The sequence below is a fragment of the Emydura macquarii genome, unplaced genomic scaffold (genome assembly GCF_026122565.2).
Source record: "Emydura macquarii macquarii isolate MOO-44397 ecotype Brisbane River unplaced genomic scaffold, CSIRO-AGI_Emac_v2 contig_1254, whole genome shotgun sequence".
NCBI classification, from domain to species: Eukaryota; Metazoa; Chordata; order Testudines; family Chelidae; genus Emydura; species Emydura macquarii.
Window position 1 is genome coordinate 617,174 of NW_027131391.1, and position 20,186 is coordinate 637,359.

General features: G+C 41.8%; 1 protein-coding gene across 3 annotated transcripts in view; it reads left to right on the forward strand.

Moving 5' to 3' along the window:
* The window catches only part of CABIN1 (calcineurin binding protein 1), a 202,166-nt gene that overhangs the window by 159,074 nt on the left and 22,906 nt on the right, over positions 1-20,186 (forward strand). For all 3 annotated transcript variants that reach the window (XM_067549979.1, XM_067549978.1, XM_067549980.1), the window contains exon 34: positions 18,568-18,862. In XM_067549979.1, coding sequence (XP_067406080.1) covers positions 18,568-18,862 — 295 coding nt within the window. The remainder of the gene's footprint in view (positions 1-18,567; positions 18,863-20,186) is intronic.

Sequence of the window (20,186 nt, forward strand, 5' to 3'; positions counted from 1 at the left end):
ATTAAGGTGAAGCTGCAAAAGGAAAGCTTGCAGTGCTTGGGTTGTGTCTGGATTGTGGAGCATTGTTGGAATGGCAACATTCTAGAATAATGTGTGCTTTCAAAATGAATGTGGCCAGTCTAAAATGAGTCCTGTTCTACATTAAACATTTTCACACTCATGAGTGTTGTAGCTGTGCCTACCTAACCCCTGGTGAAGACACAGCTATGGCGATGGAAAAATGCTTTTGTCATCTTCGCTACTACGACTCAGGAGGTGCAGTTCCTACAGTGATGTAAAAACCCTTTCACTCAGGATGCATCTACACTACAGGTTTACAGTGGCATATCTGTGGCAACACAGGTATGATGTTGTAACCCCTGTAGCATAGACAACCCCTAAGGGTTTGTTTAACTGCTACTTCTCTTATGTGATCTTATTGGGTGGTATGGCAAAGAAAAACATTCCAGCCGTCAGAGAAGCAGAAAGGATTTGAACCAGTTTATTTTTATTTACATTTTGTCAGTCATTACAAAGGTGCACTCACTGCCCTAACTTGAGAAATACAATACCATTTGTCTGTATATATATATATATAATTATTTATTTGTATTTCCAAAGGATGAGGAGCCCATTGTGGTAGGCGCCCTACGAATAGAACAAAAAGACAGTCCCTGTCCCAAAGAGGAGTTTTCACTCTGTTTAAGACTAGAGGCAACATGTGGAGACAGACAGATGGGGTGGCAGGAATTACTAGTTAAAATGTATAGCCAATTGATTGACTGTACTTGCAGTTCGATAGTAAAAATGTTCAAAAGACCAAATAGCCAAGTTTAGCCAATGTGTATTGCCTAAAGACAAAATAGTACAAAGTGAAAAGGAGATATACATACCTTTCCTTTTGGGAAGCAATTCTTCATGTTCACCTTACATAGTAGTTGTATTTGCTAATGCCAGAAGCTACATTTCGCTTTGCAGAGTATTGTGGGATATATACCTTGACATAAATGAATAAAAGTTTTAATATAACTGCCTGAGTGCTGGATATAATACAATATTCATGTGGTATGCCCTATACCTAACATGTATTGGCTGAACAGATGCAAGAAAACAATGAGACAATAGCACCATTCATACCAAATATCATGGATCCAGAGGGCTAGCTTACCTCCAACCTTTTTACAGTCTTTCTGGAAATGTCCTATGCCTCTACTTATTTGCCCCACAGCTCCACTACTCCACGATTGGGCCCTGTCGTCAGCACCGTTGTTTCTCACTGTGGCTCTATTGAGTCCAAAAAAATTAATCTCTTTTTGGATACTTTTCCCTTTGGGCGCTATGCGAACAGCATATGTTTTCAGTGACACAGGAAAGTCTTTTCAAAACAAGTCAGCATTATTAATCAACTGAAATACAGTATTTTAGGGTCCTTTGTTTAGAATGAAAAAGCAAAGCTTACACACATCCATGCTTGCAGCAAAACATGCTTTGGCTCAAAACCATTAAGGACTCCATCCATTCCACAGTCCTCGGCAGGAGAGTTCTTAATGCAGTCCCTTAACATCTCACTTCTTTATTTCAAGTGCTCGTCATGCTGCTTTCTTGTGTTTTGCATCCCTTGGCTGCCAGTTAGTGTCCATTATCTCTCTAAAGTAATTCCATCCATATGTTGACCATTCTTGAAAGTTCGTTCATACCAACCCAGACATATCTACTCAGCCAATACCCATCTTCTATTACATTGCTGCACAGGAGAAATTAACTTCTTCAATTCTAATAGGTCACAATACAAAAGTGAGTGGGAAAACTGAGGAATGCATATTTTTTCACAAATATAATATAGATATTTCCCACATTCTCACACCAAGTATCAACAACAAAAAAGTGTTATAGAGACAGACAGTAAATTATAAACTAGAAAATAGTAAAGATTTTAAAGGGGGATTTAAAAAGAGAAACTAACTTTGTGGCTTGTGAGAAGAGCTCCAATACAAGCCAAGGCAGCATCCTATATCCAAACTGTTACATGAAGCTGTTGAATTATATAGTGGGGTCAGGCAGCAGGAGCATTATAAGCGGATAATGGTATCTGTTTCTTCTTCCTAGTCCCCCCAACCTTGCCTTCTGGATCCTATGGAAGTTCAAAGAACATGTATGTGGTAGCACCAGAGAAGAGGGAATTGCAATAATCAAAACAGGAAATAACAAGACATTAATAATTTTAGCAAAAGTAGAGTCAAGTAAGGACAAATTCAGGTGAAGTTTGAGTCAGACCAGTGAGATTTGCGAAGATGAAGGCTCATAGTGAAGAGAAATCTCCACTATTTCTTGTTTGGAGGTAGAGGTAATATGTAACTTAATGGAAATGAGTAGAATAAGAGTCAAGGGAGACATTTTCCGCAGAGGGAGAACTTCAATTTAAAACACTTCGTAATAATAAATTATGATGCTATATACCAAGGGATTTAAAAGGTTAAGACAGTCAGATAGATAGGAATTGAAAGATTAGAGAGAGAGAGAGAGTCAAAGAAGAGAGAGAATGGATTGTTTTCTGCACAGAAGCAACATCCAAACTTTATTGCAGGGCAATAGGAAATTTATCTTTGTTTTATCGAAATAACTTAATCCTAGTATTGAGTGCTAGCTAAAATGATCAACATCCATTTTTGAAAATTGATTTATTTCAGTTACTTTCTTACAGTAAATCTGCTGTGCTTCTTCCTTACATTAAGATTTTTTTAAAGAAAACCTTTTTATCTCATCATTATTAATGTACGTGAACTTTCAATACAAGTATTAACCAATCTTATTCAGAACCAGTATTGTTTACCTTTTAAAAGACTGATTTGTTTGATTAATCTCTTATGATTGTCTGTATATTTATTGTGTTCAGATTTCAAATGTGGGATCCATACCATAAAATCTGCTTGAGCCTGTTGTAAGGCTGCCTGTTTTCTAAGGTCAACTCCACTATCAATCAGCTGCTAATTAATTCATTTTTAGTGTTTCAAAATCATCTTTAAATAAAAAAAAAATCCAAAGAAAAGCATTTGATTCATGCACAATAAGGGCCTGATCTGAAGCCCATGGGTGTCTTGCCATTGTCTTCACAGGGCTTTGGCTCAGAGCCTATAAACTGCTGACACACAATCTTAAATACTACTTAGCATCTTCCATTTCCTCAATTTAAAGAGAGCAAGAACAATATCCTGGATTCAATTTTCCCTGTTCCAGGAGATTGTCCACAAAACATTTTGAAGTTGAAGACCCAATCAGTATAATAATGTACGTATTGTTTGTAATGGAGTAGTTCATCTTGGATTGATCCTTCACTGGGCAGATAGAGTATTGTCTGTGTAAACACAAGTGTTAAGCAGACAGGTCACTCTAGGCAACCCAAGTCTGTGCTGCTTGTTGGATGCCAAGCTACTCCTGCCTAATAGGAGTAAGGTTTTTGAGAGGGTTGTGTAGCTAAACTACTAATTTGTTGGCTGTTCTTTGCATGAAACCAAATGTCTCTGAGGCATACCTACCCTAGTCTTGCTTCTTTTTACACTATTGCACTCTACTAGTTTGAAAATAAGGATGTCACCATACAGGAGGTTGAGCTCAATGCAGCTTATGTTTGCTTAGTGCTTAGTCTTGTTCAGGTTATAGGTAGCTTCTGGTGCATATGAGGAGCTGGTGTTACATGAATATATGGTACTGCATATATGAGTAGGAGTTGACAGTGACTAAGAAATTATATGCTCCATAACAATCTTTTGTTTTAGTTTGCATTTTATACATACCCAAGAGAATTACTTAAGCAAGTTCATTTTGCTGAGACAAGTCACTTGATCATTAACACATAACGAAAGCCTCATCTTTTTTAGCTAAGCAGTTGCTTGTCCTCTTGTTGAAACAATTAGGGTTTTTTACCCCCCATCTAGTGAAGTGGTTTGGTTAATGAGAGACTGTAGGCAGCTTATTAAGGTGGATGGGGCAGGAGGTGTATGTGCGTGTGCGTGCGCATGCATTTTACATGTATGTATAAAAATACATCAAGAACTCATAACAGTAAATCATAGAAACTTTAGATCATCTAGTTCATCTTCCCTGCAAATGCAGAATTGTTCCCTTCAATATAGTTTCTAGTGCATGGTCCAATCCCCTTCCGTAGGGAGACTATTTCGTGGTGTGATAGATTTTACCATCTGAAATGTTTTTCTGATCACCAACCTAGATTTTCTCCTTAAATTTCATCCCCCTGCTCTTAGTTATACTCCTTTGTACCACTCTAAATATTTCTTCTCCCTTTGTGTTTATACCCCTCAGAAGATACTCTTAATTGTTTAACCAAGCTGTATATTTTTAGCTCTAACATTTCCTTATAAATCAGTCTCTGAAGTCAATGGGATATTCAGCATGCGCTAAAAGTTAAACACATGCTTAACTACTTTGCTGACTTAAGGCCAAAGAAAGGAAATATCTTCTCTCTGCTCCAAGACTTGATGCTTCTGCATGAGAGAGGTAATATGATCTAGTGAGTAGGGATTGGACTAGCACTTGGAAGAGGGGGATTCTAGTCACAGCTCTGCCCCTGACCTGCTGTGCCATTTTGGGCAAGATACATCACTTTCTGTATCTGTTTCCCTTCCTACTCTTTGTATGTCTTGTCTTTTTAGTTTGTAAGAAGGCAGGGACTCTCTCTTGATATATTTTTGTACAGTGTCTAGCACACCACGGTCTAAGTTATAGTGGGGGTGTCTCAGCCCTACTGTAATACAAATAATAAGACATAGAATCCATAATCACATTGGCCTTTTTTGCTATTATATTATATTGTAAACGCCTACTTAATTTCTTGTCCACTATCTTGTCTAGTATTCCATTCTCCAAGTTTCTTCCAGTATTACTGCTTTCCAGCTTTCTCCCTCTCCCTAAATATCTGTTTCATATTTTTTTTCTCCCCAGATATATTTGTTTGCATTTTTCCAAGTTTTATTTCCTGTCCACATTTCTAACCTCCCTAGGTCTCTTTGTATTTTTTCTGTCCTCACAATACCTCCCAAATTACCAACACCTGTGAATTTCATTAATGTGCTGTTTATTTCCATTTCTATATGTTTCATTAAAAAGTTAAACCCAATCTTAACACTGACCCTCCAGCACGCTCCCAAATCGATACATTATTGTTTAACATTACTCTGTTTATGATCTTTCATGCAGATATCATTCTGTAACCAAATTCAAATCTAAATAATTTTGAATTAATCTAGCAAGTAAGATTTCTCAAGATACGTATGTTAAATGTGTTACTAAAGTCCGAATATATTAGACATTATGCTTTCTCTTCATACACTGATTTTTTTTGGACAGAATTACAGAGTCAGATTTGTCTGGCATTGTTTGTTCTTTATAAACCATTGTTAATTGTTGCTCTCAGTTCCATTATCTTCTAATTATTTAATGATTCTCAGTATTTATTCCATTGCTTCCCCGCTATGATCATTTTTATGAAATCAGCATTACTAAGGAATACAGACTCAAGAATGTGAATGTTATGTTTTAAGATAATAAGAATTAACTATGTTATTTCCTACCCCTTATGACTGTGGAGAATCCTAAAGGCTCAAATGACATTTTGATGAAAAAAAAATTTGACCAGCTCTAAATAAAACCCTAAACGTGTTTTCTCCAATTCTGAAAAATTCTTTAATGAAAGATTTTTCTCTTTGTTCCAACTCATCCTTCTTCCTCATTATATGGTGAGGTCATAGGAAGGGGGCAAAAGATGGCCTTTTGATTAAAACACATAGCTTGAGAGACAAGAGAATAAGGAGACCAGAGTTGTATTCCAAGCTCATGCATAGGCTTTGAGAGACCTTTGTTGAGTCACTTAACTGCCTTACTTCATCATTGTAGAATGGTGACTCTTTCTTGGAAGGAGATGGACTGTAGGAAGAATACATAAATGAAGGTTTTAATTTAAGGTGATGATAAAGATACTAGCTATATTTATATATAAGGATAGTTTTTGTCTAAAAGCTTCTGATTTTCTTCTGAGTCTAAGGGACTCTTTAAAAACTGAATTCCATTATGAAAGATAAGTGTTTCCACTGCTTGACCCAGTTAATTTTTTAAGACAAAAAAGCCAAGAAAAACTGGAGCAGGATGGAAAAAAATCCCTCTGCATCTCATCTGAAAATACTTCACATCTTCCAGCCTTTCTTGAGTTCCCAATGCGATGCTGTAGCCAAAAGGGCTAATGTGATCCTTGGATACACAAATGGGAATTTTGAGAAGGAGTAAAGAGGTTATTTTACCTTTGTACTTGGTACTTGTGCATTGACTGTCCAGTTCTGGTGTCTACAATTCAAGAAGGATGTTGATAAATTGGAGTGGGTTCAGAGAAGAGCCACGAGAATGATTAAAAGATTAGAAAGCCTGCTTTATGGTGGACTCAAGGAGCTAAATTTATTTATCTTAAAAAGAGAAAGTTAAAGGATGACTTGATCATTCTATAAGTACCTACCTGGGGAACAAATATGTGATAATGGGCTCTTAAATCTAGCAGGGAAAGGAATAACAAGATCTAGTGACTGGAAGTCAAAGCTAGACAATTTGAGACTGTAAATAATGGTATGAATTTTAACATCCATGACAATTTTGAAATCAAGGTTGGGTTTTATTTATATTTTTAACAATGTGCTCTACTTCAAAAGGAATTATATGGCCTGTATTATGCAGGGGATCAGACTAGATCAGAGGTCCCCAAGTGTGGGACACGCCCCCACTATTGGGGGCATGGAGCAACATTCAGGGGGATGCATCTGGGCCTGGGCCAGTGTGCACAAGGGATGGAGAGAGAGCCACCCAGTCCCACTCAAACCCAGAGCTCTGCTGCAGTCTGGCCCCCCAGCTGCAGCTGCTGGCTCCCAGCTCAGCCTTAGACTCAGCCCCTGGTACCTGGCCATGGCGCCCTGCCCCTGCCTCCACCCTGGGTCGCAGCACCTGGCTGCAATCTCGTTGCTCTGCTCGTGGCACCTGGCCCTGGCTGTGGCCACCAGGACTGGCTGTGGCCCCTTTCCCAGCCTAGGCCACTGCAGCCCCACTCCCAGCCTCAGCCCCGATTGCAGCCCCCCAGCTGTGGCCTCGCTCCCAGCCCCAGCTGGGGAGGAGGGTGGGTGGGGGGCACAGATGGGGTAAGGGTGGTGCGGGGTAAAAAGTTTGGGGACCACTAGACTAGAAGATCAGTGCTCCCTTTAGCCTTGGAATCTATGAAACTTTCTTTCTAGCTGCCAAAAAAAAAAAAAAGGTTGTTGAAAGAACAAAAGAAATAAGATACAGTCCTTGTCTCAGACATGGAAATATGCAGTTGTAAAGAAATGGTAGCCTGAAAGCAGAAGCACCTGGTGAGCTGGGGAGCCTTGTCCAAGAATAACTATAGAAAGCAGATGAAATCCCTCCTGGTGGTACTATGGCAATAGTGCTCATCATAGTGTTAGCAAAAATACTAACAAAAATTTCTCTCATATGCTGGAAGCTTTGAAACTCTACAAACAAAACTTTTTCCTTCTCCATATACCTTTCAACCAATAGCTGGTTATCTCTGTTACAAGTGGAGTAAATATCAGTCATTCAGCTGTTTTCTTCTTGAAATCATTGGAGTTACATCAGGAATGAATTTGGTCCACACTCACACAGCAATAGGAAAGGTGTTTGTTTTTCTCTGTGCTTCTTCTAGTCTGGCTGTAAACTTAGGTCATATCTACACTAGAGAGCTTACAGCTGCACCACTGAAAGATTGCTCGTGTAGCCACTCTGTCCCAACAGAAGAGAGCTCTCCCATCAGCATAATAAAACCACTCCACAATTGGCAGTAGCTGTGTCGGGGGGAGAAGCTCTTGTGCCAACCTAGCGTTGTCCACACTGGCGATTCTACTAGTGTAACTTATGTTGCTCAGAGTGGATTTTTTTTTTCACATCCCTAAGCAACATAAGTTGTACCAGCAAAAGTGGTAATACAGACAAGCCCTTAGTCACAAAGATATTTGGAATTTTGAAAGCAGTCTACTACCTCAAAGTTACAAGTTGCATTTAGTCTTGCCATCTACTGTTCCCGTTAGCATGCATATTATTTTAAATAAATTAGCATACAGTTTGCTGTGACTCTGTTATCTAATTCTCTCAACAGGGCCACTTCTGACATTCAAACTTGCCTGACCATTCCAAAGCATTTAGATGAGTTTGTTTGGGGATGCATTTATTACAGAGTTAGGTGTGAAATTTCTAGGTTGATGGAAGGGAATTTCTTATAGGCTTTTCCACTGACTACTTGAGACTGAATCTGTGAATTTAATGTGACCTATATAAACAATGTGTTGTACTCTTAAAAATGTTAGTACATCTGTCTCCTTTCTTCACTTCTCCTAGGCAGGTACTTACAAATAGCACTTTTATTAACACAGGAACAGAAGCTTGTAAAGCTTATATTGTGTCATCATTGTTACAACTCTAAATTTTCAATATAACTCTTCAATCATAATTGAAATTGTGGCATGGCAAGTAGCATGGAGAGGATAAAAAGCTTCCTTGATGATGTGCAGATGTTGAGTATATTGTATAATACTTATAGGGCTGTTCAAGCTGGAGCAGCCGCTGCAAGCACATTAAAGAGGCTGTTCGACGCCTCTTTTAGTTCCTCCACCTTGAGCCCCAAGTTGGAGGCCACCCTTTTAAGCAGCTCCTGGTGCGCCCTGAAACCATCCAAAGGTGCTGAGTGACCTTGGGAGACTGTTTCATCCACTGAGGAGGAGGAGGAAGAGGATTGGAGGGGTACAGCGGGAGGTGGCACTCCTTCCCATTGACGGGCAGTTCCCACAGAGGTCCCATCCCGTGGGTCCGAATCATCCTCTGAGGGCGAGTGGTGGACCTTCCCTGATACCGGTGGCACCAACCATACCCCCGAGGACTTAATGGACGGGGGTCCCAGGCCCACTGGGAAACCCCAGGTGCCCCAATATGGCCATTGTGGTGGCTACTGCCCTTGAGGCCATCCAGGGGCTACCTGCGCTGAGGGCTCTGTCACTTTTTGTCGACGGTGACTCGCCCGGCGACTACCCCCGCAGGGAGGACACCAAGGCACCATCCGATGCCTCTGAGGCTCCTGCCGTACGGTACCGAGTTAGTGGAGAGTGGTCCCCCAAGTCCCGGGTGCTCCGCTTTTCTGAAGAACATCCTCAGCACATGGAACCACGCTTCAAGGAGCTGAATGTTCCAGAGTGTCACCTCAGTACAGATGACTTGCGTCTCCTCTTGCCCCTTGCCACTGCGTTGGGCTTCAGCAACCATGTCCAGCACCACCTCGGTGCAGGTGAACTCCTCGGTGCCAAGTCCATCTCCAATGACCAGGTTCTGCACCGCCTCAATGTGGGTGAACTCGTCAGTGTTGGCGAGCAGGAATGGCAGGATCCATCTGCGGAGTGGTGCCCAGCGCCACCTCCTGGAGTGGCTTCTCCCAGTGCCGGGGATCAAGATCGGCATTGGGAGGGTGACTCCATTTCCCTTCTCGGCGCAGGTCGGCTCAAAGACCGCAACCTGGAACGGCTTCTAGGGGAGCGGCGCTGCTCTACCCTAGGTGACCAGCCTGCAGGAGATCTTCCTCCCCACACTGGGGATCTCTTGAGTCATCCAGAGGGACCCAACGCAGGCTTCTCCTGCGACACCGGTCCCTTCTCCATTGGTGGAGGATGGGGCAGAGGCAAGGCCAACAAAGCTCTTGCCGCCTTAAAGGCTTCCAGTGTCGACGGCACCGGCAGGTGCAGAGGGGTTCTTCCTCTTCCCGAAGTTGGGGGTGGCTCCCTGACTGGAGACGCTGGCTCCAGTGAACAGGTGTCTGTGGTCCGGCCCCGATGCATCTCCATACTCGACCCCGCCTGTTAGGATGGTGCAGGGGAGCGTCCACGCTCCGAGCACTGCTTCCGCTTCTTCTTCAGTACTGGAGATGATGTGCGGTGTCTAGTCAAGGCCGGTACCAATGGTGCATTCTGCACCGACCCCGCACTCGGTACCGAGACGGAGTGGGTCGGCTCAGAGGCCGGACGAAGCACTGCCTCCTTGAGCAAGGCTTTCAGATAGATTTCTCTGTCCTTTTGAATCCTTAGTTTGAAAGCCTTGCAGATCTTACACTTCTCCTTGCCCTGGGCTTCTCCCAAGCACTTCAGGCAGCTGTCATGGGGGTCGCTGAGCGGGAAAGCCTTCACGCAGGACGCTCACGGCTTGAAGCCCGGTGACCGGGGTATACCCCGGTCTCGGCTAAGTCCCAGCTGGTACTACCCTAGGTACTAACGAACACTATTCACAGTACTTAATCTAATTTCCTAACTAACAGAAGTAACAATAATAACAGTTCAAACAACGGGGAATGAAGCACTTGCGAAGCAAGCACAGGCAGTTCCAGCAACCGTCACGGGTGGAAAAAGGAACTGAGGGGGCCTAGGGCCGACAGTGCCTCATATACCGCAGCATGAGCGTGGGGCTCCAGGGGGTGCCGGAGCCGGCCGTATGGAATCTGCTAAGGGGAAAAAAGTTCTGGTAGCCATGCACAGAGGCGTGCACACACCTATAATGGAATGGACATGAGCAACACATCTCAAAGAATAACAGTTACTGGTAGTAACCTTGTTTTTCAGCGTTGTTGAGAGAACTGATGTTTGTTACATAAATATGGTAAAAATACATAAAATATTGCAGATAAAGATAGATTTTTTACATATCTGAAAATACCTTGTGAAACAAGTGCACCCAAATGTAAATCTCCAAAGTGCAGGTAAGCTGTATCTCTGTTATGCTGCAACTCTTAAAAGTATGGAACCATGCATGTGCATAGCATCAGTAACGTGGTGTAATTAGAGCCACCTTTCCCATTGGCTGCTGCATGAGAACATAATATAAGAATGGCCATTCTGGGTCAGATCATTGATCCATCTCACCCAGTATCCTGTTTTCTGACAGTGGCCAATGCCAAGTGCTTCAGAGGGAATGAATTGAACAGGCAATCATTGAGTGAGCCATCCCCTCTCCTCCACTCCCAGCTTCTGGCAGTCAGCAGCTTGGGATACCCAGAACATGGAGTTGCATCCCTGATTATCAGCCATTGATGGACCTATCCTCCATGAATTTATCTAATTCTTTTTTGAATCCTGTTGTAACTTTGGTCTTCACAATATCTCTTGGCAACGAGTTCCACAAGTGGACTGTGTGTTGTGTGAAGAAGTACTTCCTGATATTTATTTTAAACCTGTTGCCTGTTAATTTCACTAGTTCTTGTGTTATGTGAAGGAGTAAATAACACTCACTTATTCACTTTCTCCACATCATTCATGATTTTATAGACCTCTATCATATCCCCCTTTAGTCTTCTCTTTTCCTAGCTGAAAAGTCCCAGTCTTTTTAAACTGTCCTCTTATGGAAGCTGTTCCATACCCTCAATCACTTTCGTTGCCTTCTCTGTATCTTTTGCAATTCTAATATATCTTTTTTTCAGATGTGAAGAGCTAAACAGCATGCAGTATTCAAGGTGTGGGTGTACCATGGATTTATATAATGGCATTATGATATTTTCTGTCTTATTATCTATCCCTTTCCTAATGGTTCCTAAAATTCTGTTACCTTTTTTGACTGCTACTGCACATCGAGTGGATGTTTTCAGAGAACTATCCACAATGACTCCAAGATCTTTCTTCAGTGAATATAATACATCTGCAGATATAGTACATCATCTGAGTGTCGTGAGAAGAACATGAGGTAGTCCATTCCAACATTACAAGGTTATTTCTGTGGTGTTAACCATTGCCTGACTAAAAAGAGTCCTTGCTCTGGGATCTCCATCCCTGGAGAGTGAAAGAGAAATTCCCAACCACCCCTTCCCACTCCAACTGCCAAAATCCCCACTCCCCTTAGACCACCCCAACTGATCAAACCTTTCCTTTACCCCCGACTTTGTGCACTTGCCAAAATAACATATCCATGACATTCTTCCCCTGCTCATAGCTGTCAAAGCCTGAATGCTTTTGTCTCTCTCCCCTTTTAAAACTGGCAGTCAAAACTTCTCGGCAGCTTTCAATGTCAGCTACTTTTAAAAGTTTGCTTTACGATGAACCTTCCTGTGAAATCAAAACTAGTAAATTTTAATAAAAACTCAAAGGCATAGTAGATTGTGCAAATTAGGCATCACATAATTGTCTTTGGGCTTGTCTTGGTGTAAAGTTTGGTTTCCTCTATAATATGAAGGAATATCTGCTGAAGAAAGATACTACTTCTTCGAGTGCTTGCTCATGTTGATTCCATGTTAGGTGTGTTTGCAGCCATGTGCACGGCTAGCAGACATTTTTGCTTTAGTGGTATCCATAGGGATGACTCTGGCGCCCTCTGGAGCCCCATGTTCATGCACCGGTATATGAGGCACCACTAGTCCTGCACCCTCTCAGTTTCTTCTTTTTACCTGTGACAGTCACTGGAACTTCCTCTCTCTCTCTTGCAGTTGCAAATATTTCATAGTTGCCTTATAGTTCTTATAAATTAGTTTTTTGTATATAGCTAATAGAAAATTAGGTATTAGTGATCCTGCTAGGGATGCTTGCCTTGCAACGGGGCATGCCCTGTTCCCCGGGCTTCAAACCGTGTTCTGTCTGTGACAAGCCCTTCCCGCTCAACAATCCCAACGATAGATATTGAAAGTGTTTAGGGGAGACACACAGAAGGGATAAGTGCAAGATCTGTAAGGGCTTCAGGCTTTGGACTAAGAAAGATAGGGACATTTGCCTGAAAGCCCTGTTGATGGAGGTGGCATTTAGACCAGCCTCAGAACCATCCGACTCTGACTTGGTGCTCTGTACATCAATGGCAGTACATAGCACACCACCGGCACCGGTCCCCTCTCGGGGCCATTCAACATCACCCGTACTGAAGAAACGGCAAAAGAAACAGCACAAAGGTAGGTCGTTCCCCCATGCCTAAGAATGTGGAGTTGGGCAAAGGACCCTGGTTGGGCCAATTGCCTGCGTCAGAGCATCAGGAGCCAGCTTCTCCACCTCGGGCTTCAAGTCCCTTGAGGGAACCACCTCCAACTCTCGGGAGCGGAAAGGGACCCTCCAGCTAGCGGTGCCATCTACACTGGGAGCCTTTCAGGTGGCCAGGGACCTTATGGCCCTACCGACACCCTCCACTCCATGGGAACTTCCCTTGGCACCAGAGTTGATGAAAGCCCCTGTATCCAGGGGAAAATCCCTGATGGGACCACCTCAGTGGATGCTCAACAAGTGCCACTCCCCTGAAGCCCGGCACAGGTCCATAACACTCTGGTCCCCTGCTCGGCAAAGGTTTCCACCTTCGCAGCACAGGTCTCTGGCAGCATGCTCCCGCATATCTCCAGCAGGGCATCACCGATCTCGGTTGCCCTGGTACCAATCTTCGTCCTCTTGGCACTGGTCGCTGATGACATGGAGACGGGCAAAGAACTCCCGGCACCAATCCCCAGTGCCCCATTCCCCGATGCTATGCCATTTGCCACACTATCTGCAATGGCCGGTCCAGTTGCCATACTGGAATCCTTGTGGAATCCCCATGGTACCAGAACCCTACTCATACCACATGTCTGAGAAGTGGTCTGCGGCACCAACTGCCCTAGTGCAGAGTCAAGATTTGGCTTCGGACCCCAGCACCAGACTAGTAGACCTGGTGATAGTGACAGTCCCTTCCCACCCCAAGAGAAGGAAATGCCACCCCCTCCCCCAGCAGCTACTGTCATCCTCATCATCCCTTGGCAAGGCAGTCACTGGCCTGGCCCCCATAATCCCACCAGAGGATTTTCAGGCCCACCAGAAACTCCTTAAAAGGATTGTCTCCAATTTGGGCCTAGAGATTGAGGAGCTCATGGAGCCCACAGATAGCCTTTTCCATGTGCTGGCTGCCACGGTGCTGGCTAGGGTCACATTACTAGTGCATGAAAGGGTGCTTAAGGTGGTCAAGGCCCTATGGCAGACCCTGTCCTCCCTTCCACCAACATCACAGGGCTGAAAAGAAATACTAGGTTCCGGCCAAGGGATTCAAGTACCCCCGAGTTCCCTGGTGGTGGTGGCTGCAAACGAACGATATAGGCAGGATCAGGCAAGTTCTACCCCTGGAAAAATGAGACCTTTTTGTTTTGTTTCACCAATCCAAAATGTTAATTTATCAAATTCTGGAAATCAGTTCTCTCTAACTACAACATATTTCAATCTTTTATCGACTATGATGACTAATTAAAATAAATTTTGTGGAGGGACTTCATGTGCTGGAGAAGAAAAATCATATCTTTGCAGTATAACCTATTATCTGTTAACAAGAGCTTGCAAGGCTTCTCCTTGGTCCAGAGTCTCAAAATTAAAACAGTCACTCAAATTGCAATATCAATGGATAGACAATTAGTCAATTGTCATGTTAGATTTTATGTACAAAGTGGCTTTTTAAGTTTTTGTTTGAAACAGAAGAAATTGTTGTGCATGTGCAAAGCAGAATGTGGACTGCAATAGAACATTGGAGGATGAGGGGGTCGTTTTGTGGGGTTTAGGTTGGGGATGTTTTTTTTGTTTTTTTCTGCCTTGGAAGATGATCAACATCGTGCTCAGACAATTTGCTAGGTTTGTAAACATTTTTTTTTCTTCAGAGAGAACACTGATGAGAAGACATTGTTTGATTTGGCTTGGATGTCCAGATTCTCTTTTCATATTCCCACATTTTTACCTTGTTGATCTGTAAAAGAAACCGTTAAAAGCTCTTTCCCAGGGATGGGGGGAAATAAGTGAAACATTAAATAATTAGAAAATAAGCATCTCTTGTTCTGCCTCATGTGGTTCTCCCCCTCCTTTGTTCCGCCCACTTGCTGCTAATTTTTATCTCCTCATTTTCTTTTCTTCCTGCACATCAAGACATTAGAGACTGCTTATGGAGCTGAAAGTGTTTTTCCTGAGCTGTCTCTCTGCTGCATTAATAAAACCTACAGACAGCAAGAAAAAGGGACAAAAAGACTAGCTCTTTCAGATCTCAGGCCTACCAAAAGGGTGACCATTTTGTTCGCTGTTGCATTTGCCAGTTACCATGGCATCCCCCTCTCACTCTATACTGGAGGTGTACTCTCAGTGTAATTAATGGCTCTGTTATCTGAGCCTGCAGCTGAAAACAATTGTTAAATGAACAAGAAAGAAAAAAAAATGCTTTTTCTTTTTTTTAACTTATTAATGTTGTTCACCCAACCATCTTACTTGTCTTGATCTGATAATTCTGTTGTTTGTGTATCAGTGAGTTGTTGGAATATGAGCCGCCTGTTGAGAATGGAAGACAAGGTCTTTGAATGCACAGATTAAATGAAGGAGTTGGTTAGGGTGGAATTCAATTCAGATGGCTTTGTGTGTATGTTAGTTATAACAAGTTTAAGGACACAAGGGATAACTAGCTTTCTTAGTCTGAACTCCTGTATATCCCAGGCCACCACTACCACCACCACCTAGCACCCGCACACTAAAAGCAAATCTGGAGGCCAGGCTGAAGCTGAGATATATGGTTCTTCAAGATATGAAGTACCATGTTATGAGCATCACTACTTAAGGTACATTGGAGAAAGCTTCAATAGAAGGCTTGTTTCAGATATCATTATGGAGAAATGTAGAGACAATGTGAATAAATAGTTTTCAGCAAATAGAATTCTAGGGGGAAATAGGAGTAGTAACATATTGCAACATGGCTGTCGTTAACACTCCAGCACTTCATGTGACAGCTTCCAACTGTTGAGACTTCACGTTCTGGTTGATATTTTCCAAAATGTGAATGGATGAAGACTCCATCTAGCAGCAAGAAGATGTGAGACCATCCTGAAGTCATTTCACATAGAATAAAACTTAAACTTGGGACTCAGAAGTGAAATAAGAGTGCTGTCTCCTTCATACTATCAACTTCTACAGTTTAAAAGCAGTGAGAATGGAAAAGTTTACATCCTGCAGTGGATTGGGAGGGAATAGTAAGAGTGTTAACTCTGTTCTACTTTGTTGTGGTACACTTTCTCCTTATAGAAGCTATGTCAAACACAGGTGGAAGCTTGACACTAATTCTCAGTTTTCTACTGGAGAGGAGTGGGAAGAGGAGAAAATAATCAAACACCTGAAAGACATCAGATGCATTCATCCATGCAGGACATCATTGATACCCTCCTGATATTTAAAAAAAAAAAAAAAAAGTGCTGTAGAAAACTCTTTTCCCTCCGGATGCCCTTTTTAGTGTCTTGTCTTTACCGTGCCTGGTTAATATCAGCAATGGGAATTGATAGACATGTAGTAGTTCTGATGAACTAAAGACAGTTTCTCTAGTAAGAGTCCAGGATCTTTTGCTTATGCAAACTGTAATAGAGTTCTGTATTTTTGCTGCTAGGCAATCACCTGCATGAAATTAAAATAGATGTGGTCCTATAAACCTTGACAAGTATTACTACTAATGGGATCATGCACACCTGCTTTGTGTGAAAGTTGGCATCAGTTACTGATATAGAAGTGCAAGGACTCTTGTCTTCACGCTAAAAACCAAATATTTTCAAAACAGGTAGTGCACTCATCACTCCTGTTATAATTCTTCCTCCTCTCATGTTCTTATTTAGTTATTTTTTATCCTACTCCAGCATCCTTGACTTCAAAAAATATGTAATATAAATTTCATCTTCTCACAGAAGGGCAGTGGAATTATGGTGGGGTATACAGTGATAAGGCTAGGATTCTTTTCTGTATACTTTGGAAGGTTTTTTGTTTTAAGATAATCTCTTTACCCCTGTTTTTACCATCAAAGAAGGTTATCAAGGTTATGTTCTCCTGCTAACGTCTCTGTTTAATTCGGTTGAAGGAGATCTGTCTTTCTCTATCTCCAGAATCAGTAAGACAGCCCTTCATCAGTTTACATTTGGAAGGTTTTCTTAACAGCCATTAAGACGAGAAACTTTTTTCAAGTAAAAGCTTAAATCACATCGATACTAATGCGGCTATCAGATTAGTACTAATACAGGATAACACCATGTGCTGTTGCATTACTACCCCTACTTTGCACATATGGTACATTTCTATTATAGTTGAGATTTATTACAAGAAACTGTTGCCCAGTGAAGTAACCGACCATTGGATGGAATACCTAAATCCTTGGGCAAAGATTACTAGCACTTTCTTACAACTACGATGCCATAGGTTTCCATTATATGCTAACCATTGGAATCTTGGTCTTATTGGTGATCAAAGCACTCTGTCAGCTCCAGCCAGGACAGTGGTGTAGCTCCATTGACTTCAGATTTACTAGGTATGAATTTGGTCCTTTGTGTGCATGCATGTATGGATTATGTCAGTCAAATCTCTGTCATCACCCTACACACACATTGATCTAAAGTCAGTGGAACTACACCAGGAATAGATTTGGCCCATTATCTTTCAAATGATTCATTCACATAACATTTTGAGGTGCGTATAACACTTTTTCTTGGCAGCCTAAGGCTGCCAGAGTTGCCTTCTAAGGAGGATGTCAGCACCCAATAGTGATGTAAGCAAAACCATATTTCATGCATATGTGGACCAGCATTGTACAACATAAGGAAGTTTCACTTAAATATCACAGCCACTGTCCTGAATTAATTGATTGTTAAGAATGCAAAGGCAGTCTGTAGCTTTAAAGACCAGAATATTATTTATATTCAGCCTATTTATTGGTAGGGAATTCAAGAGGGTTTTTATTTTATTTGAGCTGCCTTTCCCTCCCTTGGTGAATTTAAATCACTCTTCCACCTCTTGGGTATGTTAAATAGTAGCAGTGCATCATATTTTTAGCTCTGCCCTTGGATGAGAACCCAGCTGTTAATATATTGATGTTTTATCCTCAATATTAAGATCCAAAGGCGAGAGAGCTTCCAGATCAGTCATTTCAAGTTGGATGCCAGCATTATTTAGCTCTGCTGCAGCAATTGATAATCACTGACCTTAGGATAGGCACATTTTTATTATTTTACAAATATAAATATCTTCTACACTCCATCTCCTCCATTTCTTTTACTCTGTCTGATAGCCTTACACACAGTATTTTATTTTAATAATTTGGAGATTTGAAGCTCAGTTCTTCCCAGATCACTAACAATCTGTTAGATTAAGTACAGAGTTTGCCAACATTTCTTTTTAATTGAAAGAACTTCTTTCTATTCATAGAAGTTGGGAGCATTCCTGAAATTCATCCTGTTTAATAATAAAGTTCAGCTGAGTATATTATGCTGTAAGGAACTTTCTATACAAAGCAACTCAATTAGAGCACTATAAATGTGAATATGAATATGTACTCAAGGGGGTGGCTTGATAAAAGAACTGTATAGTATGGAAGATAAATACTCATTTAGATTTTATTGTTATGGTTAATATATATGCGCATGAGAGACTTTTTTTTTTTTTTTTTGCATTATGCAAGAGACCACAATACTTGCAGTTTTCATTCAATAAGGTTACATGTATGACCTCAGTAGGCCATATTTTCTCACCATCTTTCCTTTTTTCAATGTAGTCCACAGGGGAAATGCCAACAACCCCAAAGCATATAAAGGACAATAAAGAGAGCTTCTTCCCAGCAGTTCCAACAACGCTGCATCCCACACCAGTGAATCCAGACACTGTGACATCTGAAAGCCTCCTAAAACTGAATGACCTTCATTCCAAACCCAAGCCAGCATCCTCTCCCTCCTCTTCCTCTTCCTCAGCATCTTCTTCAGTGCCACCACCACAGACGCCACACAAGGACACCGAGTCGCTCCAAGGCCAGAGTGCAGAGACTGCTCCCATCATGTCTTACCTTACACATGGTAAGTCTGCACCTAATAAAATGTCTTGACCTTCTCTAATTGACTTGCCCAAGGAAAGATAGTATGTCAGTGACAGAATTCTCAGTCAGTCACATTTTTTAATCATTACACCACCTGCAAAATAACTTGAGGCCACACAAACGTTGAGACTTGTCCCTGGTTCTGAAAGGGACATATATATTACTAGAACTGATCAAAGAGTTATCCTCTGTGTGTATTTGAAATACAAAAGTGCTTATAGCTCATAAGTTTGAAATGTGAGACATACCAGTGGAGATGGATTAGTGGGCAATGTGTATGTGAAGTATACAAAGGTGCATGATTAATGTAACTTACTACATGGATATCACTCCCACATGTTTGTGTGTTTATATATGTTTAGAAATGCAGAGCGTAGTAAACCCCAAACTAGTACAATATTGGTAACATTTTTGTAGGCTAGCATCATCTCTATGTCACAGATTTTAGAGAGAAATTTATTTTTAAGATACTTAGTCATCTCAAATGCTGTTGGTACTGTTTGTTTTGTTTTCATATTTCTGCACTGGAAAATGGAGGGTTGACATAGTTACAATGAGCTATAGTAACTACAGACTGGTAGTTGCGTGAGGCGGGGAACATAGTGGCTGAGAGGACTGGAATGTAAGAATCCAATCTTATAGCCCTAGTGTAGTTTGATGAGTACACATGGTACAGGTCAGAAAGTCAGAGATGCAAAATACGTACAATTTAGAATCCATGGTTGTCATGAGAATATGACTTATTAGGGACCATATTATATAGTTGGTTCTATACAGATAACCAAGATGAGAGAATTTAATGAGTCTTCTCAATCTTGCATTCCTGCCCACAGGCTATCCACAGCATGGCCGGTGGGCAAAGGCACTGTGATAGGCTAGCATCCTCAGCACTACTAGCCTCCACAGAGGGGATGAAGTAAGGTGCTCCAGCCTGAGCGCTCCTCTGTATTGGCCAGCAGAGCCTGGTTGTGCTTGTGTGTGGAAGCATAATGATGCACCCAGTTAAAAGATGGCAGAATTCTTCTTGTAGTGTGCTCTCCTCTGGAGCCCCAGGAGGAATTCTCTCTAAATCAACTACAGTTCTTCCTGTGACTTCTGTTACAGCCACCCTTCCAGCCATCCAGATTCTCTCGGTGCGAGACTGTGCCTTAAAAGCATAATCTGGCCCTGACTGTATATGACTTTTATATGAAATATATACAGAAAATATACAATGCAACCTCAATTTTCCAAAATTATCTGGAACAAGGTCATGTCATCTGATGTCTGTTAATTACATTGAAAATTCCCATAATTATCTGAAA